Source organism: Ochlerotatus camptorhynchus, unplaced genomic scaffold (assembly GCF_037179485.1).
Source record: "Ochlerotatus camptorhynchus isolate MF236.1 unplaced genomic scaffold, CSIRO-AGI_Acam_v1.1 ptg000112l, whole genome shotgun sequence".
In the NCBI taxonomy this organism is placed as follows: Eukaryota; Metazoa; Arthropoda; class Insecta; order Diptera; family Culicidae; genus Ochlerotatus; species Ochlerotatus camptorhynchus.
In genome coordinates, this window is record NW_027040602.1 from 1,879,087 (window position 1) to 1,904,060 (window position 24,974).

The 24,974-nt window shown below is 43.7% G+C and overlaps 1 protein-coding gene across 2 annotated transcripts in view; it reads right to left on the reverse strand.

Moving 5' to 3' along the window:
* tna (tonalli) overlaps positions 1-24,974 on the reverse strand; it is a 200,922-nt gene that overhangs the window by 3,472 nt on the left and 172,476 nt on the right. The window contains exons 2-10 of one of the 2 annotated variants that reach the window (XM_065219891.1): positions 3,987-4,117; positions 3,737-3,923; positions 2,769-3,666; positions 2,356-2,702; positions 2,074-2,286; positions 1,869-2,011; positions 1,382-1,798; positions 1,121-1,316; positions 462-1,055 (exon numbers count right to left, since the gene is read on the reverse strand). In XM_065219891.1, coding sequence (XP_065075963.1) covers positions 462-1,055; positions 1,121-1,316; positions 1,382-1,798; positions 1,869-2,011; positions 2,074-2,286; positions 2,356-2,702; positions 2,769-3,666; positions 3,737-3,793 — 2,865 coding nt within the window. In that variant the 5' untranslated portion in view covers positions 3,794-3,923; positions 3,987-4,117. Of the gene's footprint in view, positions 1-461; positions 1,056-1,120; positions 1,317-1,381; positions 1,799-1,868; positions 2,012-2,073; positions 2,287-2,355; positions 3,667-3,736; positions 3,924-3,986; positions 4,118-24,974 lie in introns of both variants that reach the window. The other variant, XM_065219890.1, reaches the window with a different exon arrangement.

Consider the following 24,974-nt stretch of genomic DNA (forward strand, 5'->3'; position numbering starts at 1 on the left):
GATAACTTTTTTTAAGAATTACAGTAGGGTGCTTTATTAAAAAAATGTTAGATTTCTTATAGGACACCTTCCAGTTCCTTGAAATATAGCAGATAGTAAAATCCAAATAAACAGCAGTGCCGCGTAATGGAAGAATTCTAAGCTAATTTGTTCCTCGTGTGGAAGGTCTTCGTCGATGGAACAACTTTGTGCAAGACTGTATTTTCATAGAAAGCCAGGTTCATAACAGATAGCATATAGTAAATCTCACAAATGCACTATGCTCTAATTCTGCTTCCAATGATTGTTGGGTAGCACTGCCTAATGGCATCATTCTGAACTTAGAGACCTCAGTCACATGAACAACTTTGCCGAATACAGTAACTACCTATATCGCCGTGATCCCGGGTTATTCCACTTTGGAACCAATTAAGTCAAATCCCATATGCTACGTGTACTCCACGGGGAGTAGCTGTACTTACATTCAAATCGTTGCCACCCTCGCCCTCGATGACGGCCGCCGGATCAAAGTTGAGATCTGCCGGCAGATCCACGTCCGTCAATCCGACCAGTCCAGTTTGGTTGTTGTTGCACTGCTGCTGTTGGTTCTGCATCATCGAGTTCATCGTGTTCATCAGATTCTGCTGCAGGTTGTTCGCCGTCGAGTTCATCATGCTCTGCGGCGAGTTCATCATGTTCTGCGGTGAGTTCATCATATTCTGCGGCGAGTTCATCAAACTCTGCGGCGAGTTCATGATGTTCGCCGCCGGATTGTTGCCCATTCCCATGGCCTGCTGTTGGTGCTGTGGCGAGTGCATCAAGCTGTTCGCTACTGGGTTGTTGCTATGGCTACCGCTGTTACTGCTATTTTGGTTACCGTTGCTGTTGTTTCCGCTTCCGGAGTTGTTGGAACTACTGCTGTTGTTACCACTACTACTGCTATTGTTGTTACCGCTATTTCCAGATTGACTTGAGTTGTTTTCATTGGCCGGTGGCACGCTTGGCGGACCACCCGGCGTCATAGGGTGGGAGTTTCCACCACCTGGTGTGTGTGGGGTGTGAGGTGTGTGGGGCATCTGTGGGGGGAAAAATTTGCAATCAGTCTCCACTGGATTATTATTGGAGCTTGGGCTAAACATACCTGATCGATTAGCGACTTCTCCATGGCATTGAGAGGATCTAGCGAGTTGACTGAATCACTTAAATGCGCCAGCGGGTTTGTGCCGAAATCACCGGGTGTCCCAGGTCCATTACTGTTTCCACCGCTCTGCACATTCGTATTCGGTTCCTGTTTGATCGTATTACCGAACGTATCATACTGTGTTCGCTGATTATAACTGTGAGTAAGAACACCAAATTATTAATTTCCTTCCCCAATTCCAACTTAAAAGTAAGAACTTACTTTGATCCCATCATGCTTCCGCTGGCGATCGAGCTCATGTCCGGGCTCATATAGGGGCTCATGGCATTCATGTTGTCCCACGTGGGAAGCGACGTTGATCCCGGTGACATAACCTTACTGAATTGCTTACTATCCCCGTCCGGGTCGGGTTTGATGCCGATGAGTCCGGGAGTCGAACTGCCCCGTCCGTTGCCACTTCCATCGGCTCCAGGAGTCGAACCTCCGGGGGTAACCGTACTGGAACCACCGTTGATGCCATTGTTTCCGCCGGCCGGTTTTATCGCCCTCCAATTCGCCTGCGAATCGATGACCACCTCTTCCGTGTCCATTCCGTTCGGGGTGTTGGAAGAGTTGAGGGTATTCAGGATGGCCCACATGTACTGATCGATTTCGAGGCCTTCGGTGAGCGCGGGTTTACTGTAAGTGTGGAGGTAAGTTTTGAGGTTAGATTTTTACGTTTCGGTTGAAAACGGTTCGGGAGCCTTACTTGCACACAGGACACCGCCAGTTGCCACGTTCACAGTTAAGCGCTAGGTACGCTTCCAGGTCGAAGCACTGGATGTGCTTGCAGTCATGGCCACGCGCTGGAAGTGCTATTCGTTTCGAGGTTACGGTACATTTGAGGGAGACCTGCGATGAAATACAAAATAATAATTAAATAAACGAGAACCGAATACGGGTGGATGACATACTTTTGTGGAGGTTGCGGGTTCAAGCGAGTCCTTATCGTTACCCAGTCCGTTTGCACCGAGCGGATGGTTGGGATTCGTTGTGTGGCCAACGGCAAAGTTTCGTTTGATCTTGGCCACCGCCTGTTCAGCAGACAGGAGATTGCGCTTCAGAAGTGTGTGCAGTACGTGGTTGACCGACGGTCGATGCACCAATTGTAGCACGAATAGATGAGACTGTAACCATGGAAACAGATTTATAAGTAAGAAACGTCACCGTGTATTTGAGGTTAGGTCAACACTTACACAACAGCAGGTGCTAACCGTGATCTGGATCGTATTCCGCCCAGGTTGGCAGACTTGCTTCAGGTAAAGTGGCCGATGGGTATTCTTGTTGTCGCCCCGGTCGATTTCCAGCGGGGTAGAATTTGCTGACACCTGAACACTGGCCGGCCAGTTGGTGTTCATCTGTCGGTCTTCGTGGTGGAAACATTTCAACTGCAGTTCCAGATCCGGTCGACACATGAGCGTGTTGTACACGGTAGACTTCAGCTGGAAAACGTGATTGCTGACTGCGAGGTTATGTTCCAATCGGAACGGTGGTAGTAGGATGCCGTCCCGTACCGGGAACGTGAGCCGGAGTTCTTCATCTTCTGTAAAGATAAAGGTCAGTGCTAAGTAAATGACAAGATCTTTGGGAAGGGATAATTTGAACTTACTGTGTGGTAGGTTTGGCTTAATATCCGGATTTGGACTAATGTACGGTGTCATGGAAGAGGCGGGTGTGAGTGGAGGTGTGGGATTTCCGGGCACAGGACTGTGCTGGTAGTTCATCCGAACGTCCGGCTGGTAGCCTTGCATATTTTGGTAGCCCGTGTTATAATACTGTTGTTGACTGTGCGCACTGCCGGCGCTGTAGGGAGGAGTGTTTTGTCTCTGCTGCTGCATCATCGGAGGAGCCCGATAGTTTATTGGCATAGGACCGTGCCTTCCGTAGCCGGTATTGGCTTGCATCGGTAGAGGAACTCCGGTAGGTTGATGAGGAGGAAATTGGGAACCAGCCCCGGGCATTCCTTGCTGACTCATCCCGTACATGGACCGTTTCTGCGCCATCTGCATCTGCGGATTCGGATACGGAGCCATCCTCCTCGGATGCGCCGGATATCCATTGGCCATTCCTTGCATTTTCGACATCGGTGACATCTGGTTCATTTGATTAAGCGGATTCATACTATTCAGCTGGTTCATTCCGTTCATCCCCGTTCCTGGTCCCATCTGGCCTCCCATTCCCATGCCCATGTTCATCATCTGCGCCATCGGGTTGATCTGCTGATGATGCCTACCATAGCTACCCATTCCATTCATCGAACCCATCTGGTTCATCTGCATCCCACCCATACCACCCATATTTCCACCACCGCCTGCTGCTCCTACTCCAACTCCACCTTGACCCGCTCCACTTCCACCACCCATCTGACCCATGGGGTTCATTCCGGGACTCATTTGGTTCATGCCTCCTCCACCACCCCCACCTCCCATTTGGTTCATGCCCCCCATCTGGTTCATCCCGTTCATCTGATTCCATGACGCCTGCGAATGCATCGCCATGTTGTTCATCTGTGAAAAGCGTTAAAATCGAGCATTAGAACACATTGGGCCACAATCATCTCAACGCCATAGCTCCTACCTGCGGATTATATCCGACGTCCATCCCGCCTTGCTGTCCTCCGGCTGCTGCGACCATATCGCGCTACCGATGAAACCTGCTCAAAATTGTCTCCCCAAACGGAATCTACGTTGGAGCTAGAACCTTTCAACTTGCGCGTAATTACTGACTGATTCGTCGCATTTAGAACACTCGATGCTTAGGAATTCTGCAATTGAATGCATATTTTAATTTTCATGCTGTCAAGAGTCGCTCATTGAAGTATACTCACCTTTTTGAGTTATGAATGGTAACGGTCGTTGTGGTAAGACGTTAGAGAACCACACACATGGGTGGCACTCGATCACCCAATGATGGAGCCCCTAGAGGGAGCCCCCCTGGGCACTCATACCCGGATCATAGCTGAAATGAAAGAGACAGAGGAAAAATTTCATTACATTGGCATTGACTAACTGGCGAGGGCTGAGAGTGAGTGGGTTACAATCATTACGGCATTACTGCTTGGCAACAGGAGATGACAGCCAAGCCAAAGCCTACTAGACGACGGTGTCGGTTCCAAGAAGGCGACCGGTAATTTATTTCCATTGCGTTGGAAATAGGAAAGTTATGCAGCCATTTCTCTTTGTTCAGTTATGGATAATGAGTGGGAGATTTCCCAACTGACGTCACCGATAAGAAGATCGAACGGACAAGTCAATGTGTGGGCGTCCAGACATCCTGTTGCGAGGGGGGTTGTTTACCTTTTTTTATGCACGGAACAGACACAGAATTTGGCGAAAAAAGTGATTACCCACGCGTCGTTGTCGTCGTAGTGGTTCACATTGGCAGTAACCTTTTGATGGCAATGATTTTGGGATTTTCTTTTTGTGTTCGCCTGGATGTATGCTTGGTTACATCGCTACCAAAGGATAAAGGTCACAGCGGATAGCATTTATTTTTTTTACAGTTCGTTGGAGGTTAACATTTTGGAGTTCAAAGATTTTTTTTCGGGATGGAATTTTTGCTCGACAATTTATCAGTTATTTATGTATGTACTCAACTTGATATAATCTTTCATTATTTCAATTTCATGTACAGTAGTTTTACTGATTTTGTGCTCAATTTTCACCTTAAATCATGAACATCTCAGCAACCGCAGTCGTTCCACATGAATATTTTGATAGGGAATTTAGAATCTTGTAGCCAAATTTGGAAGCAGGGGTGCAAATGATTTTGATCGATTCTCTTCATCGACTTTCTGTTTCGTCAATTACTCGACGGCAAACACATTCATTGATACGTTTGTTGTTCTAGATGATAGAAGAGTATAGCAGAAAGCCATGGTCATCAAAAGAGGAAATCGATGAAGAGAATTGACTTTCACCCCTCTGCTTCTAAGCTCCTTAGTTCAGTCATCGTCATACACGCAGGCAAAAGAACGTAAGAATTCAATAAGAAACACTTATGAATTTTAGCCACAAGAAATCAGTATGAATTTCATTGATTTGCATTATGAAAAATAATGTTGACAAACAAATAATAAATTTGAGCAGACTAGAACCGAACCATGGACGTTGAGATTATGGGACCCGTGTGTTGACCACTCATCTTTCAACATTTGGGAAAATAATATGGTTAAAGGCGTCATAATGTTAGACGAAAATCATTCATAAGTCACGCTTATGAAATTCATATATGTCGTTCAGTCGAGCCTTATGAAATTCTTATGTTTATTTGCCTCAGTGTAGCAATGAAAACTAGCATCGCACCGCTTCTGGTTCTTGGGTTACACTTGCTATTTATAGATTTTTCAATTATTCGAGCGCGTAACCAACATCGATTGATTTGACGCAGTAGAGAAAATAAATAAAAGTACTAATTTATCTGAACAGGCATAGAGAAAAACCATGACATGAAACAGGATCATAAATTCGCCGAAAAAAGTGTTAACCCTAGTAGCATGGTTATATACGACTTATTTCAGTCATAAACAAGTTGCTGTAACTTATTGTGATGAAAGTGTGCTACTCGGGAAGTGTCTTTCTGCTAGAGGCTAAAATTTACCAACTTGCTGAGAGAAGGAGTTTTACAAGAATAACTAAAAAGGGGAGGAGCTTTAGCTGGGTGGGCACTGATATTATGCGACCTTACAACCATTCGCTGCCAGACTGTTGAGCAGTACAGTCGACGTCTTTACTCTCGCTCTCTTCGTTCGCTCGATTGCGTTGTTCCGTTTTTTTAATGGCGTTGAATAGTGACGCTCTCGCTAACCCAACCATGGAAAAAAAATCGTGCGGTGGTGCGAGTGCCGGCAATCCCGGGAAACGGTCTAGGCCTGAAGACAACAGTGACAGTGCGACAGCCGCGAAGAAGCTGCTCGACAACAATCGATTCTCCGTTCTGAAGGACGGTGCAGAACCGGTAACGGAAACAACAGGACCGCCGAAGAAGGACAGAATGCCGCCCTTCTACGTGAAGGGCTGCCCTCCCGGATTGCGGGAAAAAATAAACTTCTTCATCACGCAGGGCGTCCGGTGCACCATCCAGCTGTGCACGGAAGGATAAAAACTGATGGTTCCGGCATTGAAATATTACAAGGCGGTAAAGACCATACCGGACCAATCACAGGTGGAGTACTTCTCCCACGACATCGAGGCTGTTAAGCCGTTCAAGGTGGTCCTGCATGGAGTATACGACATGGACACAAGCGTCCTCTTGGAAGAGCTGGTGGCTAATGGACTGAAGCCGGTCCAAATTCACAAGATGGCCCGCCACAACAAGGCCGTCAAGTACTGCGACCAGCTATACCTGGTCCACCTTGAGAAGAACTCAACAACTTTCATGGACCTACAGGGCATCCGCGTCCTGTTCAACATTGTGGTGAAGTGGGAGCGGTACAAGCCGGTCAGCCGTGGAGTCACTCAATGCTCGAACTACCTGCTGTTCGGGCATGGAACGAAGAATTGTCATATGGTCAGCCGCTGCATCAAGTGTGGCAAACAACACAAAACCGGAAATTAATGACCAGAACTTCTCACCGATACCTCGACGACCGATTACAGTGCTGCCACCGCTGCCACTCAACCAACGATTGGCTGCTGCGGCGGCCGCCACCGCTCAAGTTCAAACTGCCAGAGTCCCTGCAAACTCAGGCCAAAAGACGACCGCTGTTCCACAGCCGCAGGATCTCCCCACAGCCCCTGGGCTAAACTGGCGTCAGGATGGACCGTCCCTACCGCAGCCAGAAATCAACGATGGTTCGTGGTTCACCGCAGCGGAACTAATGATCATCTTCCTCAAGATGCACGACATTGCCAACACCATCAAGAACACATCCGACCAGCTCCAAGCTGTGGCTACCTTCATGCTAAGTTATGGACCGTGAAACCATCAAGATCGCCAACTGGAACGCTTGCTTGCTCAACAGCAAGATCATCGAGCTCGTTGACTTCCTCAACAAACAAAACATCGACATTGCCGTTATCGCCGAAACCCACCTGAAACCGGAGGTAAACATCTACCTTCCTGACTTCCGGCTTCTAAGACAATGATCGAACCAACTCCAGGGGAGGAGGAGTGGCCATTGCTGTAAGGAGAAACATCTTCTGTCGGCTTACATCGAAGCTTTAGGGGTAGAAGTCTCCACTCCTGTCGGGCCTATCACCATCATTGCGACCTACTGCCCCAAGCAAGTCACCATCAGGGACGGGTCGGCAGCAGTCCTGCGGAGGGACATCATCAAACTAACTCGAAGGCGCGAAAAGTACATCATCGCTGGCGACCTGAACGCCAAACACCAGGCTTGGGGCAACAGTCGACGCAACCAAAACGGCACCATCCTGAACGACGACCTGCAAGAGGCTCGCTGCGCCATATTAGCGCCGGACTGTCCCACCCGGTTGAGCCGGTCTGGCGTTCACTCCACGATAGGCATCTTCATCAGCAACATGGGAGACAACATCTCGCTACCTGTGACCCATCAGGAGCTGAGTTCGGACCACTATCCGGTAGTGGCCGAAGTAGGCTCATCCATCAACCGAATCCAAGCTTCCCGACGCAACTACCATCGTGTCAGCTGGGAGCAGTTCCAACACTGTGTCGACTCCACTGTCGACTACGGTGTCCTTCCGGAGACGCCCGAAGACGTTGACTGGTGTCTGCGTTCCATCGAGAAGGCGATATCCCGCGCCAGGGAACAACAAGTGCCAGTATCCAGACAGGTGAGCAATACTATGAACCTTGATAGAATTACCAAAGATCTCATCAGACTCCGTAACTCTTACGTAACTTACGTGTCTTGAAGACCCATTGCAATCGTCTTACAAAAACCATCCAAGCCAGGATGGTGGACCTCAGAAATCAAGATTTTGCTAACAAGATCCGCTCTCTCCCAGATTGTGCATTATATTAAAGTCACTTTAACACTCTTGGGTCATTCGCGACTTGTCCGGGGGTGCGATTTGAACTCGTGACTTTGGCGTGAGAGATTCATCTGATAACTCCTGAAGAGAAGGCTGCCGCGATAGGTCAGCACTTCGTCAGCTCCCATAATCTCGGACAAAACATCGTCGGCCCTCATGAATCTGAGGTTGCTGAAAATGCAACCAATCTTCATCAGATTCCTAACATTTTTCCAGAGGAATCTGAGATTACGGCTGACGAACTGTTGGCCTTTATCAAATCATCTAAAACATGAAGGCCCCTTGAGTTCCAGATTCTACAACCATCTGGCACTGATTTTTAATCAGTGCCTCAGACTGGGCTTCTTCCCCTCGTGTTGGAAGTCAGCTAAAGTCATACCCATCCGAAAATCTGGGAAGGATCCGTCCTCTCCTTCAAGTTATCGACCAATCAGCCTTCTCTCAGGGTTATCAAAACTGTTAAAAAGAGCAGTCTACCACCGGCTCCTAACATCTGCCGAACAAAACAACATCTTACTCGAGGAACAGTTTGGTTTTCGGAAAGGTCGTTCGACCGTCCACCAGTTGACTCGGGTGACAAACATTCTCAGACGGAACAAGTCTGTTTCGAAAACATCTGCCATGGCGTTGTTGGACGTTGAAAAAGCGTTCGACAATGTCTGGCATGATGGCCTGGTTTTCAAATTGCAGCAGTACGGTCTTCCAATCTTCCTAGTGAACTACTTATCGGACAGGACGTTCCGAGTCTCTCTGAATGGCATCACATCGGATGCTTTCAACATCGGTGCCGGGGTACCACAAGGAAGCATCCTTGGCCCCATTCTATTCAACCTGTTCACCTCCGATATGCCGGCTCTCCCTGATGGTGGATCGTTGTCTCTGTTCGCAGATGACACATCCATCGTCTACAAGGGTAGGGTCATCGGAGCTCTGACTGCCAAACTTCAGAGAGGCCTAGACGTGCTGTCTGAATATTTCAACAGCTGGAAGATCCGTATCAACGTGGCAAAGACCCAGGTCATCATCTTTCCACACTTGTTTCGTCTGAAAATAATAAGATCTGCTTAAACGGCTCAGTGGTGGAATGGTGCAAAGAGGTCGTGTAACTCGGGCTAACACTAGACAGCAAGCTTCTTTTCAGGGAGCACGTTGACAAAACCAAAACCAAGTGCAACATCTTGATAAGATCGTTGTATCCACTCATGAACAGGAAGTCTACCCTGTCCCTGAAAAAAAAAGCTTGCTGTCTACAAACCAATCATCCTTCCCGTAATAGAATACGGGATGCCAATCTGGGAGAGTTGCGCCAAATGCCATCACCTCAAACTCCAAAGGATCCAAAACAAGATCCTGAGGATGATCCTTAACAGTCCCCCGCGGACTAGAAAATCTGAGGTCCACCGCCTGGTTGGTCTTCAGACACTGGAGTTACGGAGATCTGACTCCATAGCAAGGTTCAGAGATTGCTGTAGGCGATCCGATCAACAGATCGTCAGGGATCTGGCACGTTAGGTTAAGTTAGGTTAAGTAGGTAGAATAACAAATTAATACATTCAAACAATATCAAAAAGTTCACCAAAGATGAAGAGCCATTCTGGCTAACCTCTTGCCCTGTATTAGCAATTGTAAACCACATAACAAATCAAAATAAAGAAGAATTTTACTACTACTCGCAGACACCAGTTCAACCCCTGTTCAGCAGCAGACGGGCCGAGACTCTTGCGAGTGTCCTATCATTGAACCGAAGAATATGGGATTGTCCGGTCCGATTTGTTGATCCAGCTGCCTACACGTCATCATCACCTTCTAAAGGCTTTAAGCCTGTACTACCATCGGCCCTTTTCAAGGCCACCAACATTTTCCAAAAGAGTTAAGTTTCTGAACATGTCCCAACTAAAATTCATATCAAAAGGTTCTTTTCAGGGCATTCATAGTCATACTAAAGAGTATAAACAGAGATAGCCTACACAAAACACAAGCTCCTGCTGCAGTTACCAAAAAACATTTATTATATAAGAGCACGTAGTCCTACGTCACCATTTCGTACAACCGCATAGGGCTGTCCCTTGTAGTTTTTATTTTAAAATTCTCACTATGCAATGCACGGTTAATGAGATCAACCCAAATTTGAGTTCAGTTTACACAGCAAAAAAATAATTTTGATATCACATCAAAGTGGATGCACTACAATCATGTCGAAAATTTCATGTAATTTTTATGACCACATAAATAAACAAATGCAGTAAAAGCAGCGTAATGTCAGTTCATGCATTGCATTAATGATAATTTTATCCTTTTTAGCAAGTAATATTACACCATATTTTCGACATGATTGTAGTGCATCCACTTTGACGTGATATCAAAATTATTTTTTTGCTGTGTACTCATAAATCGCAAAAAGTGGAAACTTAGGAACTTAGCGTTGACTAAATTTGCCTTACGTTTTCCAGGATTATTGGTACTACTCCTAGACTGAGTAAAATTTTGGTCATTTTTTTTTAGGTTTTCCACGGGAAAACATGAGGCAAATTTACCCATCGCAGAGTTCCTGCAGTTTTTGCGATTCTAGTGTAGAGGCTCTGCCTGGATCCGTATGTTCCTTGAGTTCCGTCCTAGGTTCCATCCAGTACCGGTATTCGGTTTTATTGGGATTTGTTAGCTCCGACTATTTGATGCGCGTCCTGTTCCATCCGAGTCTTCTGTCATCTTCCCGCTCTTTTGAACCAAGGTTCTCTCAATCATCAGGTATGTTATATTTAAAGGCAAGGTTGTTAATATATAAGGTGTGTTTATTTGGTATGGAACTCTACAATTAGTAAACTGAACTCAAATTTGGGTTGATCTCATTGGCCGTGCTGAGCACCAATCCTACGGACGCCAGGGAGGCAGCTCCCACACCTGAACCCTACCCCCTATCGACCCATCAACTCATGAATCGGGGACCAACGGCTTTACTTCCCTTGAAGGCGTGATCAGAGATGTTATGCCTCAGAACATCCCGGCGGTGCCGATTGGGATTGAACCCAGGCCTGCTGGGGTGAGATGGTGTGGTAGTTGGATTGTACAGAGTATGGTGATTCAAATTATAGATTCATCTGATAATGATAATGATACCAATAACGAAAACCTAGGATAAAGAGAACAACAACTTCACGTTTCCCATAGTAATTTCCATGTAAAATTCAAAGCAATCGCAACCAGACGAGCTCAACCTGCAGGGAAAACAACCAGGACTATTTGGATTCAGTTGTACTTTGTGGAGCAAAATCGACAATTTGAGAACCACCCTAATATACACTTGTGATGTCCAAGGGACGATTCTAGAGAGATATCCCACTTGCCTTACATTGATCTGTAACTTTTTTCCAAAGCTGGTTCGATGAACGTGCAAGCCAAAAAATTAGCAAATTGCCATTTCGCAGGAAGTGCTGCAGTAAACTCTGCTCGGTACATTATTCACTAGAATTCCCAAAGTAAATTAAAATAAATCCATAGCGGCTAATTTGATCACGAATAACTCACTTCCATGCATTTGTACGTGTCGGGCAAGAGGAGCCCCGGTGGAAAAGCAGACCGCACTGCTTTAACACGATAATAATAATAACAAAGTGAAATTGAACGAAATGATTACCACACTGCTTCGGCAGTGCCCTCTCCGCTAGCCAAGTGGCCACACGTTACCCTCTAGCTGCATACCTACACACGACTATAGTCCGCACTCTTTCCCTGACTCTTGACTCGCGGGTTTTGGGTTGGTATTGGAACACAAAAAAATAATCAAATTCGACAATAATTATTAAGTCACTGCCCCTGCTTTAGTGCCCAACCAGCAGCAACCACCAACCAACCATATGTCGGGTATTTCTATATGTATTTGTGTGTGTGTGTGTGCCAATATACGTCAATGAAAAAAATGCAGGGCACTTTTAATCTGAATTAATTTCATGAACAGGCCATTTTTTTGTTTTTGTTCCTCGCATTGCATTTCACACATACAAGACCGGTGGCCGGAGCTGATTTAATTATTTATATCAATAACCACTTTGTAGCTGAGCCACTCTTGCCGCGCGCGCTCTTGAATGTGCAATAAATGTGCCTCACCACCTCTCCCCCAGTCCGCCAGAAAGATTGATGCTATTCGAAATCGAGGTTGTAATAATTACGATTTATTGATCTGAGTGAAAAGTGTCCCACAAATGAAAACGACTCATCCCAAGAGCACAGATGATCATCACTCACACTCACTCATATTTCCCACTTTTCATGATGAGAATACCGGGAAGAGCCTCATTCAAATCAGTTCCCGGTAAATTTTATTTTAATTCCAACCGACGATCGTTCCGCTGAAGGACCCATTTCATCCCGAAATCAGGCCATTCCGAGAACTCACAAACAAAGGCAAAGTACTACCTAACTACAACGTTCCTCGAAGATAGGCCGTGTAGGTGGGTATCATCCCCCATAATGGTCGCGACGAGACGAAGACAAGTCTTTCCCAGCAGCATGTTGATTTCCCGTTCACGTCTCTCCCTCAGACCTCCTTAGTAATCACATCAGAACACGATGCTGTTGCTCACTCGCTCTTCCTCTCTCTCTCTCTCTCTCTCTCTCTCTCTCTCTCTCGCTTGCTCTGATATACGATTTGTTTTGAGATTCCTTCGGACCAGAGGACGACTGCGAACGATTTTTGGGCGGTGTGGGTGGTTAAGTAGGTGGATAGCAATAATATAAGAACAAGGGCAAACGAAGATAAACGGGAGTTTATGAATATTTAATTTTCTCCGAAACATCGCTCCGATCCTTTTGTCGAAAAAATTGGTTCTTGGGAAAAGTTTGAAGAAGTGTTTTCTCGGGAGAGGGAGCAAAAAGCGATGCTTTCGGGATGAACGGCAACGAACGGTGACGATGTGGTGTTGTCCTCGTTTGACCTTGACGTCTTTTTAATTCGATGAATGATTTTTTGGCACCTGGTCAACGCAAGTTTCTCTCTTTAGCTTGAATCTAAAGGAACCATCGAGATGGAAGGACTTTGGGATATATCATTCGATTAGCCTACTAGATTGGTGTGCATGTTGTTCCGAGGAACACAGCAAAACATAAATTTTAATATTACATCCAAGAGGATGCACTACAATCATGTCGAAAATCTCATGTAATTTTTATGGCCACAAAAATAAACAAATGTAATGCGTAATGTCAGTTCATGCACTGTATTCACGATAATTTTGTCCTTTTTTGCAAGTAATATTACACCATATTTTCGACACGATTGAAGTGCATCCACTTTGATGTGATATCAAAATTAATTTGTTGCTGTGAATACTTTATTTTTCCCTACAACATCTTTGTCTCAGACGTCAATTCGATAGGGGAACGCGTTTGAAAACAACAAGAAAATGGAATATCTAAGCAACCTGCTAATTTTCCAATTGATTCAAGATAGGACTCTGTACCAAAACGTCAAATCCCACAGAACCAGACCGTCAAAATCGGTGACATGTTAGATTCAACCTAAATTTACCATATGCGTGATAATGTTTGCTCCTTCGTACAAATAAGGTTCACGTTTCACCTGTGCATACAATGCCTTGGTTTTCTTTGCTTGCATAGCTCATACCGTAGTAGGCTGTGTATAAAAGAAAATGATTTACTTAGTTTGACAGTTGCACCATGACGAAGTGGCAGCGTATTCGTGATTTGTCCCACGCGAAAATGTCGCAAAAAGACATTTCAATCGCCGTGGGAGTGTCCCGGTGGACCGTCAAAAGGGTTTTAGACCAAGAAAAGAAAGGATAACTGTCCGTGAAGGTGGCCACAGGTCGTCCGAGGTCATCTCGGGTTCCGAGAGTTATCGCTGTAATCAAAAGGAAGATTCGGGTGAATCCAGTGCGTTCAATAAGGAAAATGGCAAAGGAACACGGGATCAGGATCAGGAAGATTGCGGGGTGAAGTCGAGGGCATGGAAACAAATTCACATGATTACCAACCGCATCCAGGACCTACGAGTCGAACGATGCAAGAAAATCTTGAACTTCCTTAAGCGAAAAAATCCGGTAATCCTGCTCACCGACGAGAGCATGTTTACCGTCGAAACCCGTATCAAATTCCAGAACCAACCGGTATATTAGTTCTCTTCCGGTAAAAGACGTGGCCGACGAGCACAAGAACGTGTATCTGACCAAGCATCCTGCTAGCGTTATGGTGTTTGGATTGGTGGCTTCCGATGACAAAACAATGGACCCGGTGTTCATTCCAGAAGGCGACAAGGTCAACACGGAGGTCTACATCGAAATTTTAAGTAAGTATGTTTTTTCGTGAATTAAAGAACAGTACGGTCCGAAGCTAAATGTAAATACAGAAAGGTGTTCGACTTCACAGGTTTATAATAAAAGCATTCTTACTCAAAATTTCTCATGCTCATAATGCTTGTATTTTGATAGACTGTCTCAATAATTATCAATGCATTTTTAAATAATATCGGTGTTATTCTTATAGTTAGATATAATCTCTATCATATTTTTACAGATATAATCTCTATCATATTGCTTGGGCGCAATCAAATTCAGTTTGAAATTTTGATCCCTCAGAGTTGAAGTGCGTGGATGGACCTACTGAGTTTTTCCTTTATTTTTCTTAATTCTGGTTAATGTATCATGTAGTTTCCCTAAGGGCATCCCACTCTAAACTATAGCTTTAGTATCAATCAAGTATTTCCAAGAATCTGATAACAATTCTTAAGAATTTTTAAAGTATTTTAAGATTTGAATTTTTTTAATCGTAGTGACCGATTACTAATGTAGTTGTTTATTGTTGTATATTCCGTCAATGTATTACATTTGATCACGTACTAAAGCATAGTAATACTAGTTTCAATCTGTTTTAAATTAAATGAAATAGAGTGATCATGTTTATAAAGAAAGCATTTTAATTCTAATTATGAAATAGTTCATCCTAAACATTTTACTTTCAGCGAACCAGTTGGAACCATGGATAGCGAATTATTTATGATTTCGAACTGGCTGTTCAGTACGATATCAAACTTTAAAATTATATTGCTTAGCTGGAATGGTGCCGTCTGGACTCGTAACTAGATTTCAAACTGAACTGCCAAAATAAAACCGTATGTTGAATGTCAATTCGTCAATGCTAGGACTATGCTGATTATTTGCCAGAGGACAATGAAGCAGCAAGCTGGAAGCTGGACTAATTGCAATTGTCACTGGTATCGTACCGCGTTTTCATATTTTTTTTTATTTACGACGGACTGGCAAGGGAGATGAGTGAGTATCCTGATAGCAACCGAAGGCTTAATGTGAAATCAACATGAATTTCTTACTTTTAGGCTTCGAAACCAGTAAGGATTAGAAAAACTACAATCGTGACGTAGGACTACGTGATCTTATATAATAAATGTTATTTGTTAACTGCAGCAGGAGCTTGTGTTTTGTGTAGGACTAGGTATTTGAGCGGGGTTCTCTCTGTTTATACTCTTTAGCATGACGCGCTTGGCATAGATGGCCCACAGCGACTCACGAAGAGCTACTGATTCCGATCAATAGCGGCGCGGCTTCTTCCTCCTTCTATGAATGCTCATTTGGGCTGCAGCTTTTTTTTTTTTTTTTTTTTCCTTTATTAGAGAGATTTTTAGCCTAAGGCTAGTTCATCTCTTCTTGGGCTGCAGCTTTCGTTGTGTACTGAAGAACAATGTTCAACACCACGCGCCGAAAGCACTGCTGCAGCTGATGCCAACGACCGGACACCACCACACACGATGATAAGAACTGAACCCGTTCAGCGGCTGAGACCAGCCTTAATAGCTAGCTACTTGCGGGGAGCCTTTCGTTGTGTACTGGAGATTACCACCACTCACCATCTTGATTTCTAGGTTGTAGCATTGTCCGCGTACCATGATGAAAATGTAGAAGTACATTTTCCACTTGCCGGGTGGGTCATAATAACATTGTTTTAGCTGAAATGAGTATTTGCAACCTTGTTCTAAACTCGGCCTAACGCGTTGAAACGCGATTCAAACGCAATTAACTGATGGAAATACAAATTTTTCTAAGAGATGGCGCTGTATCCTTGGTAGTTATCATTGTAAATCAGTATGGGAGAAAAGATAAAACTAATTATTTTTATTAAATATAAAAAGTCAAGACCAACAATTGAAATGGCCTTAACTCCATTTTGTAAACAAACATTGTAATGCCATTTTCTCGTGAACCGAAACCTTCATTCGCAAACCTAAACAACAATCGGGTAGAGGAGAATTTCCCCTACCTGTTCATTATGTTGGTTTGCCTTTGCGGACTTCGGTTCGCGAGGTTTGTTTACAAAATGGAGTTAAGGCCATTTCAATTGTTGGTCTTGAAGTAATCAATGATTGCAACGTTCGTGTGCATAGAGAAAATAAATATTCACCTGCTAGAACATTTTTTATTTATTAATAATGCCGCATTTAATGTGGAATTAATTAAAACATTTCTTCCCCATACATTTTATTGATGCCTGACTACCAAGAGAGTAAATTAATTTGCCTCTCTCAGCTCTCTCGCACACGCGCTAAAGAGCGAACTGTCACCCAATGTTTGTTTATTTTTTGATTCAATGAAAACGGGTCAGGTTTCCGGATCGTTTAAGTTTGTTTGAGTGAATCTTCGTTCCGTATAAAATGTCTGCGAAGACAAGTGGAGTTGGAGCAAAAGGAACCGCTCAAATGTGTGGCTCAGCGGGGCCAACGCTAAGGTCACTACGAAGGTATGCCATGTTTTCTTAAACTTCCTGCGTGTACAGCGGTTAACATGTAGTTAAACCATTTATCTTCCGTAGGAAAACACCGTCTGCCAAAACTGGAAAATCGACCGGTGCTGAAGAATCAACGGATACGTCGGATTTAAAAGCAGATGCATACGTCTTTTCAGTCGCATCAATGATGGAAGTCAGCTCCTTGCTTTAAGGTTTCGGTAGATGTCAGATAACTTTTGCGCTCGGTAGATATCCTAATGACTAATGCAGGACGGGCCAATAGAACAGATATTAGTCGATGTGACGATGACCAATAATCACGATCATGAACCGGGATTGTAACTCTTCGAAGCATTCCCGATTTCCAATACGGAATGTTTGCATAAGCTGAAAATATGAATAAACTTATTGACGAACCTGAGGAGGATTTAGTCTGAAACCACTGAAAAGGAGAACGCTCTGTTTATCTTCCGCTCCGCGTCACACACTCACGGGCTATCAAAATGTACTACCGAAGGCGAATAGTAATGATACATATACTGGACAGCCGTTGTTAATCTCAATTACTTTAATACGATTTTGACTGTGAAAGCTATTGCTTATTTATGAGAAAACAAATAGAACTCAATCATATTTAGCGTTTGCTTTAAGTTTGTGCTATTTTATAGCGTAAATGAATGTATTATTGCATTAGCAATGAAATAGTGTGATAGGTGGTGATAGACCATAATACGGTCATGTACAATAGTGCATCTAGCGACATCTGTTGCAAACATGTTCGAACTGAGTTTAAATTTTATTCCAACAGGTGGAGCTAGCGTAGCAACACTGGCGCTCTGGGTGGCGAAAAAGTGCAGAAACAGACCTATCAGATGAAGATAAAAATTGATTCCGTCAGAGCGCCTCTTTTGTTTTTGAGAATTATGGGTGCAAACATTCTTATCACACTTTCTTATTGACTTCGTTCGGTAGATTTTGAATGGAAATATCGTACCATACGCATAATTGACGTGATAACGCCGTAATCATGATTTTATTTGAGGTTTTCTGTTCGATAGGCCCACAATGGGCGATTAGGCCAAAGTAGCTCTCTACTCTAATAAGCCTTAAACAGGAGAGCATCGAATGTTCCAAATTCGAGAAAATGTGATTCTCTTCTACAATAATGACAGGTGAATCGGTTGGGCAATGTAATATTCCTTGAATCAAAATGGTCTCCTCTTCGATTCCTACAGAAAAGGAATAAATTAAAATATAATAGTGTTGATTTTTCTAAATACGTTCACTCAAATTTCCGGATGACACCGGGTAAATAATCGCATGAAATCTGTCTAGCAACGGAGGTAACAAACTAGCGCTAAATATTTCTTAAGTATTTTTAAGTATTTGCAGGTAGGTATCTTAGATATCAGTAAGAACTTTCTGAGTTTAATGCGACAAATACAAAGTGAAGAGTGGGATGACCCACTCGGCCGATATTTGTCAAATTTGTTATCGGGTTAAGGCAATTTGTTTTTCAAGCATGACTATTAGACTGATGCAAAATTTAAAATTTTCGCTCCACAGTGCTTAAACGGTTCCAAATTGGGTCCTGCTTAGCCTCCCAAAATTTGAACTACTTTAGTAAGAAACTGACTTGGCACAAATGATTTCAAGTTTATATGGGAATTACTATGGAAAAACTTATGTTTTTGTTAATATGTATCCAGTGATGGAAAAGTTCGCGAAAACTCACTATGACTCACGAACTTTTCCCTTGGTGAACTTCATGAAATATCGCGTACTTTTCCAACAATTCACCACATCACTATGCTTTTAAAGTAGTGATTGTAGAAAATTTTCTCAGCTACAACTTTGTTGAAAACCACTTTTCAATCAAATGTAAGGAACATAAGTTATTAATGATTCAAGTCTTTGATGTCTTATGACTATCCTCATTCAACTGTTCAGCAGGCAACATTGGTGTTTCTGGTGCGAAGAATAGAGCACAAATATCATGGCTACTATGTCGCACTGCAGAATACAGTGTTGCCCACAGAACAGCTGCTTGATCATGCCATAAGATTATCAATCTCTTATACAATTAATATCAATTTAATTTGTCATTTGGCTGAAAAACAAGATTCCCCAAAGTTGTAGCTTAGAAAATTTCCCGTAAGAATAATTGTAGAAATTTTCGAAAAAGTAATATGGAAAATGGGCAGAAGACAATGAACAAAAAATTTGGTTTTCCCATAGTAATTTCCATATAAACATCGAATAGTTTGTGCCAAGTCAGTTTCTTACCAAATAAGTTAGGCTAATCAGGACCTGATTTGAAACCGTTTGAGCACTGTGGAGCGAAAATTGTAAATTTTGCATCAGTCTAGTGGGCAGCCCAGTCAACCCGGGTGGACCAATGAAAATAATTCAACTCATTTCCAGCGTCAAATGTCAAGCGGTTCGTCCCACACGGCACACCCCACAGCCCGCCTCGTTAACCTTTATTTGATCCTACGTCCTACCGAACATGTATCATTATCTCTGTAAAACGAACGAGATTTTTCCTCGGTTTTCCCCCGCAAAGTGGCCCGGCAACATCAGCAGCCGTGGTGGGAAAGTTTGTATTTTGATTAATTTGAAAATTTATTATGAATCTGCAGCAGCACAGTTTCAGTAGCCATCAGTAGTAGTAGGCCATGCATGGGTCCTTCCACTTTTCCCATGCATCGAGCGAGGGGGCAGCGAATGTTGAAATTATTTTTCACTTTGTACTCTTTGTTTCGACCGCAAGCCCGCCCACATGCACACGGTAGGCAGACAGAGAAAGGATTTGTGCCGGTGGGCGGTCGATTCGGCAGTCGGTTTTTCATCCCCAGTAGGCCTCCACCGCCTCCTTCGACGAAACGAACGCACGAACGTCCTGTCCTGCATTGTAATAATGTGTAATGTTATTGATGACGGGTGGTTCAATTAAATTGTTTATTAATCTGAAATGACCAATTATTCGCTCTGACACTGAACTCGATCGTTGCTGCTGTTGTAGTCGCTGTTGTTTTTGTTTTACGACTTTGCGTGCTTCCGCATGCTCCCGTTAGTGGCGGTAGGTGAATAATTTATGGCGAAAAGCCTGACTCTCGATGATTAAATTTTTATTTTGAGAATTTTTGTCATGTCAACCGGCATTTTGGGGTCCAGGCTAACGTGAAAGGGTGGACAATTGAGTGAGAGAAGTGGCCAGCAGTGGTTCAAATGGTTTGAGCAGTCTTTTTTTCGTTATTTAATCACATAAATGATGAAAATTGAACAGACTGGAATTAAAATTAACAGCTCAGTAGCAACAAGTTCCCCTGGTAGGAGGCAGTAGAGTAGGCGGTGGATGATATCCGAATTGAGGGGTTGGTAATTGATGTTTGTACCCTGACTGACGACGAGGGATGGCGGTGATGATTGGGCTGAAAATTACTCCTCACGCAGATTGTCACACTGTGACAGCCAGGTTTGGTGTTTGGGTTTGTGATGGCGGTTGTCGTTTTTATTTTCAAATCTAAATAAATCATCGTTTCAATTTCGCAATTTCATTCCCTCGTCTCCGCAGTCTACTGCGATTGCCCTTTCCCGTTTGAGTTCAGACCGAAGAAACGAGCTGACAATCAAGCGAAAAAGTTGCTCCAGATACCACTCCCGCACCATTTGTCCCACCCGAGCAGTTGGGAAAAGTTGTCGTTTTTATTATTTCAATTTCATTTCCAACCATCCCTCGCAGTAGAAGACTCTCGCCGGGCTGGCACGGAAAAGGACATTCTGTTTGTCGTTCGCATTTCATCATTTCTGATCCCTCCTGCTCGCCTGTCCGTTCGACTGCTTTAGTCGAGTCCTATTGTATTTTTCCTATTATCCAGGGTATGATTTCATATTATCTTTGATTATATCCTTTCACCCGACCGTTCTGGGCGGGAAATCACGATGAGTAGGAGAAGTAGGAGCGGAAGGAGGTGAAACGAGTGTTGATCTAGTGCGTGTTGCAGTTTCGTTTCCATCCAATCGCCCACGGAAGGATCGGAGTAAACAGGTCCCTTTTGTTGCAAGCAAACGATACTCGAATCAACTGACCGTCCGAGATGACGATGACGACAATCAGCGTGGTAAATAAATACAACAGTATTACCACAGAGAAATATGAGAGCAGGACGATTGGCATTCAGAAGGACAAAGGGACGGAGGAGTTGTTGAACGGTGTCAAGGAAATTGGATGATGCTCAACTACTAAACGCACCCCACGGCTCACCACTCAATCATGGGCACACACGATTCCTCCTCATCAACCCTTTGAGTTGTTATTTTCCCTACAACAGTCGTCATCACGCTCACGCTCATCGTGCTCTCGTTCCAATCCAAGTAACCTCTCCGACTGCATTCTTCCTCATCCTCAACTCGCATATTCGACTATCCGCCATCCATTCAGTGTCGGTTCAGTTTTTGGTCATACGTAAAATAGCACACGCCACAACGAAAAATATGAAATCCGAATCGTACGTCTAGGTAGGTATACCTACCTACATTCTGATTCGAATCCAAATTCAACAGACACATTCGAACTCGGAAGAAGGCCAGCAAAAAAAAAAAAAAATGTAAACCATCGACCGGAAAGAAGGGAAACGCCATGCAAACATATTCTCGCTGTCTCTTGGCCTACTACATACCTACCTACCATACCGACTACGACGACGGCGACGATGGGCGATTGAACCCCCTCCTGCGATTCGTCTCTGTGTATGTGTATGTGCGTCTGTGTGGCGTACATAGAGGAAACGTTACACATAGCACCCGTATCGTCGTCCGTCCGTCAGTAGGTCGACGTCGACGGCGAAGAGCATGGAAGGAGTCCCCCGACTCTCGCTCATGCTCTCTGTTCTATACAGCCCTAAACGAGGCGGAAAAGCTAAAAACCGTTTAAACACTAATGCACTTTTGTCGGGTTGCTTGATTTTCCCACTTTGCTAGCTTCGCTCGGAATTATGTTTGCTTTGTTTGAGGAGAAAATTGAGTGAGGGCTTCTTTCGATTGCGGAGAGATTTTCCCCTTCGTGAGTTACAATGTGCCGATGGTATTGGTAAGTGAGCAGGATTTCTTCCCTATAAAAAGAGGAGGAAATCCGAATCTGACGAGCTCCGAGGAGAGAATGTCATGAAGTGAAATATGATTCCTTGCGTGGGGTGGTTGTACAACACAGTCAAGAGGAGCATTTGATGATGAGGGTGATGTTACTGTTGCTTTTGATTACACAGGCAGGAGCTGGAAGAGCCACCGACTCGACTTGTATTTTGAAGTAATGGCAACAGGAATGACGACAGCATCAGCCGTCAGGAAGCTCTCACGCTTATTTTCCGGCAGATTGGTGCATTGAACGGGGTGTGTTGCCAAGTTTCGAGCAAGTTGGAACTTAGCAGGCATTTTAGAGTAATAGATTTTTACAGTTACAGAAGACAGAAGACATGCTACTTCTGCATTGCACTATGGTCCAAAACGCTTGAAATTGAAGGTGGATTCTTCTTATTAATTAAAAATAAAATAAGGGTGGTTCCCATTTAAATGTAAATCAAGAATCAAACTTTTTATATGACATTTTATAGGGGTAGAGAACTACTTCGGCATAAGCGCCCATATTCGACATATCGAAACTTCCAATACATCAATGAGTTTGACGTGAACGAAATAATTATACTTCTGGTACGATAATTTCGTTCAAAAGCTACAAATCAAAATCCAAACACATAGAAATAACTATTTTTACACGTGACGTAATTCATTTTTGACCTAAATCATGGAACGTAAACAAAGATTTCATGTAAAATTAAGTGTTCATAAACCGAAGCATACGCAAAACGACAAAGAGTGGGTTTGATTGAATTGATTTTCTCGTCTCATTCAACTGATTCTTATGTCATTAGGGCCGTTTCAGTGCCGGTCTCAGGGAACCGAAATTATAAGACTTTTTTGTAGTGTGTACAAGAACGCCTAATATGAATATTTCAATCCATAATTCTCGAAAACATAGGAAGCGGTCTTAGCGTAATCAAAATGTAGTGTTAGAAAAGTGACTTAAAGGGCAGTTTGTGCTTAGTATGACAGAAATAAGATCATAACCCAATGACACAGTTATTTGTTTATTATTAATTTATTTGATAAGGCTCAATCAAATTAACTTTACAGAGCCGAGGATTTTTCTTTACTATACAACATATCTTTGAACACATCCATCGTCTGCGGAGGGAAGGATCATTGGAGCTCTACCTGCCAAACTTCAGAAAAATTGACTGACAAACTCATTATTCAAGAATTATATAGGTATCTACCAACTGTTTAAAACAAAACAACTGGCAACCAGGGCCCGATTTTCCACCAACAACAATCGCTCAAACAATCCTAGCACGCAGGCAGCCCTTAGCTTCTTCACTTCCTTTCCCTTGCGTAATACAACAGCGAGTATTAGACAACACCCCTCCCCATTCCCTCCCATCCTCCTCATCCCTTGTACATTCGACATTGTTGGTATTGCCCTTGCTACCACCCCGCTGCTGTTGCGCGGCTGCCAGTTTGGAGTGTTGATGTTGTTGGTTTATGAATAAATTTGATTTATTTTAGGGTAATATGCTTGGTGTTTCGGTGGCTCCTTGCTCTGCAAGCTAGAACGGGGCCCTTTTTTCCACTCCTTGCTCTTTCAGTGTCTCTCTCTCTCTCTCTCTCTTTCAGTTTTCCACACACAATCGCTTTTTTTCCCTTCCGGTAGGCGACGGTGACGGCGGGTGCCCAAATCTGGACTGCTTTGTTACAATAACACACTGCGAGTGCACGAGTGAGCTGAGCGAGCGTGTGTTTTTTAGTTACATATGCTGATTCCTCTTCTTCTACTTGTTTCCCTTCCGTCTGGTAGCGCTTCTGCTGACGACGGGTGCTCTCCGGTTTTGTCGAACATGTGTGTATATTGATTTGCTTGTTTTCAACTTAATTTAGCGTTTTCCAGCCGTTTCCCCTTGGGCGAGCGAGTGAGTGAGTGAGTGAGAGAGTGAGTGAGTGAGTAAGTGAGTGGTGCGAAGCGTTCTGTGGGACCGTTAGTGTAATTTTCTTCGCACGTCACCGGCGTCATCATTCGATATATATAGGGGTTTCGCACTCATCGCGAGAGGGTTGCTCGCTTTTTTCGCTCCTTCCCGTACGTGTGTCTGTGTTTTGTTGGAATTTTTCGGTGTGATTGATGTTGTTAGAACATCATGGGTTATAAAATTAGACCGCTGGGAGTATGTTATTGTTAATTAGTTTGATGAAAGTGGTATTTTAATCGATCGACACAGATTTGGTTAAGCAGGCCTTTATTTGAGAAGATATTTATCATTGACATATGAGTTTATTTTTAGCAGTCGTGGCATACTACGATTATATACAGGAGATTTTTTTTCCCAATATCCTTATTTGAACTCATCGCACGGCTAAAAGTCTCACCGCCGGAGGCAGCAACCGGATGATGGTGGAATCGTATTTCGACATCTTAAAAATATGCCATACTTGTGAAAGTGGAGTGAGGGATTAGATCTTTTTAGATTGCCTTTCAGAGCGTATAGGAAAAGTGCCCGGAGGGAAAGTCAAGTGATTATTTCCCATCTTCATAAAGGATTTCCTCGCTCTCCAACTCACTCGTCGTCGTCGTCGTCTGCTTCTTACTGAAATTCTCCCTTCTCCGCTTGAATGAAATAACGCAATTCGAAGGCAACGTTGGCTTCCTATTCGAGATTTGTTACTTCCCTTGTTCGGAGTGTTGTATTTCTATTGACTTTGATCCGGTGGATGGAGAGATAATTCCTTTAATTTATTGATTACGTAGAAACTATCAAAAACATTTCATTTTGGTGGAATCCTGCTTCCTACCTATTAGGTATTGATTCGTTTGGTTAGCAAAACCACCCATAGAGCCAATTGATTGATGTGATTAAAGATGATACCCAAATTAGCCGCCAGATAATGGAAAACGCTCAACCATGGAAGCGAATCTCCCTCTCGCTCCTCTTTTCCACCGGAGAGATCCTGCCAAGAGATTGCCATTTATCCCGCAATTACCACCGTGCGGACGCTTGGTTGGC